Raw genomic sequence first — 6450 nt, 5'->3', positions numbered from 1 at the left:
CAGAAGCCAGGGGGAGTTGCAGTGACGCGCCCGTGAGCTCCGCCGGCCGCCAGCTGTGCCTGAGTGACCGAGCCCCAGGCCGAGAGGCCGGGGGCACCCCACCCCCGAAGGGGCCCGAGCGAGCCCCAGGCTCCAGGCCCCGATAAGCGGCCGCCAAGGAGTGAGCCGGTGTGTACCTGGACGCCCACCCCCAATCTTCACTCATTTTGAACTTGATGTCTGCAACACGTTTCAAAAAAAGCTGCGACATGTTTACCACTGTGTTATATCACCTTACCTTTTAACAGTACTCAATAATATACATATAATATCAATTTTCACTGTTATGCCGATGACACCCAGCTCTACATTTCTTCTAAACCCAGTTCATCCCTCCCACCTACCTCCCTCTCAAACTGTCTTATTGAGATTAGGTCCTGGTTCTCCTCTAATTCTTAAACTCAACAGTAATAAAACAGAACTTTTACTTGTTGGCACGGCCTCTATCTTAACACAGTTTTTCCATTAACATTAAAAATTCTCCTACCCTTCCCTCCCCTCAGGTTAAGAGTTTGGGTGTCATATTTGACAGTACTCTCTCATTCCAGTCTCACATTAATTACATAACCTGGTATGCATTCTTCCATTTACGTAACATTAACCGACTTCGTCCCTTCCTTACTCCCCATGCTGCTGCCATCCTCGTCCATAGTCTTATTACGTCCCGTATTGATTACTGCAACTCCCTCTTATTTGGCCTCCCTTACTTCTCACGTACACGTGTATCCATAAATCTGCGCCTTCCTATTTGTGTGACCTGCTCCATATCACCACTGTTTCCTGCCCTCTCAGATCCTCATCTGCTCTTCTGCCCTCAGCTGAACGTCTCTATCCAGCTTATGCAGTGAGCTAAACATTAAATGGCTTCAGTAAACACTCAGGAGACCGCGTGGCATTCTTCAGAGCTTTACTGATCCTTATTTTCCTTTTTTTTTTTTGTAAAACTGTAATAACAGAAACAGAATACAGTGTATTCACTCTCCATACAAATACACAAAGATTACATTAACTATTGTTGACTTATGTAAACAGTCACTACACAATCAAGAGATACAGAGATGGTAAGAAATACAGCTAACACCACATGCTGGTATGCTTCATGTTAGCAGGCTAAACAAAGGGCTAACAGCTAGCTTGTGCTAGTAATGTAACAAACTCGCTAAACACACAAGAAGCTCATTACTTTGCTGAACAAGGTACTAATAAGTGGGAACAATAAACCGTTTTGCCACACTTACAGATTATGCCTTTTCAAGGGCGTCAGATGCAGGAATTTACAGAGACACAGCCAAATGGACCTTCCCTGTCGAGCGCTGGGAGAAAACCACTGCTTGCGCTCTAACATGGTGCTACCCTGTCAACCCACTAGATGGCAGGCTCTGCCCAGACAAGATCAGGAATAAACATATTTTCTGACATGTTGCAACAGTTAATTACAGAACGAATGATTATGACCCGCCATATAACTGTCATGGTCCTGGGCCATGTGGGCCCAGTATTCTTAGTTTTCATGTATTTTTGTATTTTGTTCCTTATTTAGGCCATGTTTTCTGAGTTGCCCTGTTGTGTTGTTCCCTAAGTGTTTTCCCTTCATGGCTCTCTCCCCCCTGTGTGCCCTCTATGTATTTATGAGCCCTCGTCTCCCTTTGTGGTTGTTTCATGTTTCCCCAGCCCGTTACGTCTGTGTTTCCCCGTGCTCTCTCTCCTCCTGTCTGAACCTCTGTGCCTGTACATGTCATGTTCAGTTCACCCCGCCCTGTCTCGTTATGATTATCAGTGTCACCTGTGTTCCCCGTGTGTGCCCACTTTCCTCGTTTACCCTCTGTGTATTTCTGTCTGAGTCTCCCTCTGTTCGGCGTCGCGTTCTCCCTCATGTTGTGTGTGTTCCTCCCTGTGTTTCTTGGCGAGCTTTGTATTTAGTTTTCCCAGTTTAGTTTTGTATTTCCTACGTTCTGCCGTGCCAGCATTAAAGCTGTGTTTAAGTTTATCCCCGTGTCTGTGAGTCTGCATCTTGGGTCCTTCTCCTGCCTGCCACACAACGAACCATGACAGAAGAACGCGACCACAACATGGACCCAGCAGTTCACAACCCCTCCGCGGACCTCCAGTACGATCTGACCATGTCAGACCCAGCGGACAGTCCGGACGAGATTGGGGAGGAGCTGCAACGGCTCTGCCGGCTCATGACGCGCATCTGTGGGTGCACGGACCCCAGAGTGGTGTCCACCGGGTTGGCGGCCATTGACGCAATCCTCCAGCGAGCGCCACAGCTCCGGCGGTTTCCCCAGCTTTTTGAGGCGTTCGACTCTCTGGCCCCCCTGAAGGAGGAGCTTCGCGCCCGCACGCTGGCCCAGAGGGTGTTAAACGCCGCCTCCGCACCTACGACTCCGACCCGCAAACGGTTGTCGTTGCCGCTGCCTCGCGAGCCGGAGGCAGTCAGAGTAGGGACTCTGAGGCTCACCGCTGCACCGCCATCAACTCACAGTTCGTCTCCGCCACTGTCAAACTACATAGCCCAGCGCACCGAGATGGTGGAGGCCACAGATTTCGACGACGATGAGCGACAGCAGGTATTGCTAGCCTTACGGGAGGACGAGCTTCGTTGGAAGCCCTGGCTCATTTCAGAGGAGGAACTCACACCTGTTGCACCGCCTCGGACCAGCCGCTCGCCCTCCCCACACTGCTCAGACTTTACTTCGCCTGCCTCTTTTCTGGCAAGGATGTGGGCGGACGACGAGGAGATCGCCGCCACATCACCCTCTGCTTCGGTGGCTCCAGCATCCATCGTACACACTTCCAGAAAGAACCGGCGTCAGCGCCGCCGTCGCGCACTGCTACGTCCTGTCTCGCCCTCCACGAAGCGTCCCGCGGACGCTGTGGGGGTCCTGGACGTCGATCACGAGGGGCAGCAGCACGCCGCAGGCGCACAGCTAGTGGAAGAGTTCGGGAGGGAGCCGTGGCTCGCTCCTGATCATGACGAGCGCTCTTTCCGGGGGACTCGACTGGCTCTTGGGGGTCCCCGGAGTTGCCAGGGACTTCCACCGCTCACCCCGCCCGCTTCCACGGATAAAAAGAAGCGGCACTCTCGCCACCGGCACCCTGAGCCTGCCATTTCTCGGACAGTTTTTTCTGAGCCTGCTCCTTTTCCTGCTCGTGTTTCTCCTCCCAGGTCAGTTCAGTTAGCTCCCTCGCAGCCACCCTCAGTTCAGTTAGCTCCCTCGCAGCCACCCTCAGTTCAGTTAGCTCCCTCGCAGCCACCCTCAGTTCAGTTAGCTCCCTCGCAGCCACCCTCAGTTCAGTCAGCTCCCTCGCAGCCACCCTCAGTTCAGTCAGCTCCCTCGCAGCCACCCTCAGTTCAGTCAGCTCCCTCGCAGCCACCCTCAGTTCAGTCTCCAGTAGCTCCAGTGCCGCCTGTAGCGCAGGCCCCAGTAGCTCCAGTGCCGCCTGTAGCGCAGGCCCCAGTAGCTCCAGTGCCGCCTGTAGCGCAGGCCCCAGTAGCTCCAGTGCCGCCTGTAGCGCAGGCCCCAGTAGCTCCAGTGCCGCCTGTAGCGCAGGCCCCAGTAGCTCCAGTGCCGCCTGTAGCGCAGGCCCCAGTAGCTCCAGTGCCGCCTGTAGCGCAGGCCCCAGTAGCTCCAGTGCCGCCTGTAGCGCAGGCCCCAGTAGCTCCAGTGCCGCCTGTAGCGCAGGCCCCAGTAGCCCCAGTGCCGCCTGTAGCGCAGGCCCCAGTAGCCCCAGTGCCGCCTGTAGCGCAGGCCCCAGTAGCCCCAGTGCCGCCTGTAGCGCAGGCCCCAGTAGCCCCAGTGCCGCCTGTAGCGCAGGCCCCAGTAGCCCCAGTGCCGCCTGTAGCGCAGGCCCCAGTAGCCCCAGTGCCGCCTGTAGCGCAGGCCCCAGTAGCCCCAGTGCCGCCTGTAGCGCAGGCCCCAGTAGCTCCAGTGCCGCCTGTAGCGCAGGCCCCAGTAGCTCCAGTGCCGCCTGTAGCGCAGGCCCCAGTAGCTCCAGTGCCGCCTGTAGCGCAGGCCCCAGTAGCTCCAGTGCCGCCTGTAGCGCAGGCCCCAGTAGCTCCAGTGCCGCCTGTAGCGCAGGCCCCGATAGCAGTACGGTCCGCTGGTCAGCTTAACATCCAGCCAGGGGTCTCAAATCTCTCTGGCTCTGCATCAGCTCCTGCTGGGAGCTCGGATGAGCTCATCCAGGACTCCGCGGCTCCCACGCCGCCATCTACCTCGTCCGCTGGAGGGTCCGAGGGGCCCGTTCAGCCTCCTGTCTCCGCTGGAGGGTCCGAGGGGCCCGTTCAGCCTCCTGTCTCCGCTGGAGGGTCCGAGGGGCCCGTTCAGCCTCCTGTCTCCGCTGGAGGGTCCGAGGGGTCCGTTCAGCCTCACGCCGCATCAGCTGGAGGGCCCGAGGAGCCTGTCCAGCCGCCATCTGCGACCGCCTCGTCGTCGCCTGGTCCAGCTGCATCAGAGTCTTCGTCCTCGTCTGGCCCGGCCTCAGAGCCTTCGTCCTCGTCTGGCCCAGCCTCCTCAGAGCCTTCGTCCTCGTCTGGCCCAGCCTCCTCAGAGCCTTCGTCCTCGTCTGGCCCAGCCTCCTCAGAGCCTTCGTCCGCTGCAGCCTCAGAGCCTTCGTCCGCTGCAGCCTCAGAGCCTTCGTCCGCTGCAGCCTCAGAGCCTTCGTCCGCTGCAGCCTCAGAGCCTTCGTCCGCTGCAGCCTCAGAGCCTTCGTCCGCTGCAGCCTCAGAGTCTTCGTCCGCTGCAGCCTCAGCCTGTGCTTCGACTGGTCCCGCCTCGACTGGTCCTGTGCCCACCGGGCCTCGGCCAGTACGCCTGACACTGGAGAGCCGCCGCCGCTGCCTTCCGCGCGGCCGGCCCCCTGAACTGCTCCGTCGTCTCCTTCGCCGCCGCCGCTGCCTTCCGCGCGGCCGGCCCCCTGAACTGCTCCGTCGTCTCCTTCGCCGCCGCCGCTGCCTTCCGCGCGGCCGGCCTCCTGAACTGCTCCGTCGTCTCCTTCGCCGCCGCCGCTGCCTCCCGCGCGGCCGGCCTCCGGACCAGCTCTGCCACCTGTGCCACCCGCCTGGTCGGTCCCCCGACCGTGTGACCCGTGAACTCTGGTGCCTGTGGGCTCTGGGTCAGCCCCCTGAACTTTATTTTGACTATGGTCATGTGCTCCCGTGTTTTCTGTTGTTTATTTTGTTTCCCGTTCTGGTCCCTCCGTCCTGGTCCCCCGCCCCCCGCCCTGGGTGGGTTGTTTTCTGTTTTTGTTTTTGTTTCTCGGGTTTGGGCTGTCGGGAGCCAGCCCTTTAGGGGGGGGTGGTGTCATGGTCCTGGGCCATGTGGGCCCAGTATTCTTAGTTTTCATGTATTTTTGTATTTTGTTCCTTATTTAGGCCATGTTTTCTGAGTTGCCCTGTTGTGTTGTTCCCTAAGTGTTTTCCCTTCATGGCTCTCTCCCCCCTGTGTGCCCTCTATGTATTTATGAGCCCTCGTCTCCCTTTGTGGTTGTTTCATGTTTCCCCAGCCCGTTACGTCTGTGTTTCCCCGTGCTCTCTCTCCTCCTGTCTGAACCTCTGTGCCTGTACATGTCATGTTCAGTTCACCCCGCCCTGTCTCGTTATGATTATCAGTGTCACCTGTGTTCCCCGTGTGTGCCCACTTTCCTCGTTTACCCTCTGTGTATTTCTGTCTGAGTCTCCCTCTGTTCGGCGTCGCGTTCTCCCTCATGTTGTGTGTGTTCCTCCCTGTGTTTCTTGGCGAGCTTTGTATTTAGTTTTCCCAGTTTAGTTTTGTATTTCCTACGTTCTGCCGTGCCAGCATTAAAGCTGTGTTTAAGTTTATCCCCGTGTCTGTGAGTCTGCATCTTGGGTCCTTCTCCTGCCTGCCACACAACGAACCATGACAATAACAAACTTATAAAAAACATACCTTAGAAATAACAGGAGGGACAGAATACTCCCCGCCTGACGTCTGCAGGACGTCACACCAACTAAAGCTGAATCCCACTATTACAAAGGATATTAAGAGTCTTTCAGACTTAGCTCTTAGGTACCAACAAGACGACTTCACTGATGGGTCTCAGGTACACTCTACATTCGCCACTGCGGATGATCTTGACTTTGATCTTCCTTACTCTGCCATCTTGACTGGGGAAGGTCTTTGTGACTAGCCCTAGTGGCCAGTCAATCCTGTTTTCTTGTCCCTCTTTGAGCAGGACCACATCTCCAATTTGTAGATTGGGCGTTGATGCCCTCCACTTGCGACGACCCTGTAGCCCGCTGAGGTACTCTCTCCTCCATCTTCCCCAGAAGACGTTGGCTAGGTACTGTACACGTCTCCATTGCGCTCTAAACAGGTCCTGATCGTGGAACTGAGAGTGAGTGTTAGATTTGTTGCTGGGTGTGCCAACCTGTGTTTTGTTTGCTGT

The 6450-nt window shown here is 56.6% G+C and overlaps 1 protein-coding gene across 1 annotated transcript; it reads left to right on the top strand.

Annotated features, from left to right (window-relative positions):
* The first annotated feature begins 2159 nt into the window (after window positions 1-2159).
* Window positions 2160-6047, top strand: LOC146614052 (uncharacterized). Its single transcript, XM_085378616.1, has 2 exons — window positions 2160-3161; window positions 6000-6047. The coding sequence occupies exons 1-2, from the start codon at window positions 2160-2162 to the stop codon at window positions 6045-6047; spliced, it is 1050 nt and encodes a 349-aa protein (XP_085234742.1).
* The last annotated feature ends 403 nt before the right edge of the window (window positions 6048-6450 follow it).

The sequence above is a fragment of the Diplotaxodon limnothrissa genome, linkage group LG18, assembly GCF_057381915.1.
Source record: "Diplotaxodon limnothrissa isolate DT_005_m linkage group LG18, D_limnothrissa_male_GT1.1, whole genome shotgun sequence".
Taxonomy (NCBI): Eukaryota; Metazoa; Chordata; class Actinopteri; order Cichliformes; family Cichlidae; genus Diplotaxodon; species Diplotaxodon limnothrissa.
The sequence above is the reverse complement of the archived record's forward strand: the minus strand, read 5'-3'. Positions and strand labels throughout refer to the sequence as shown.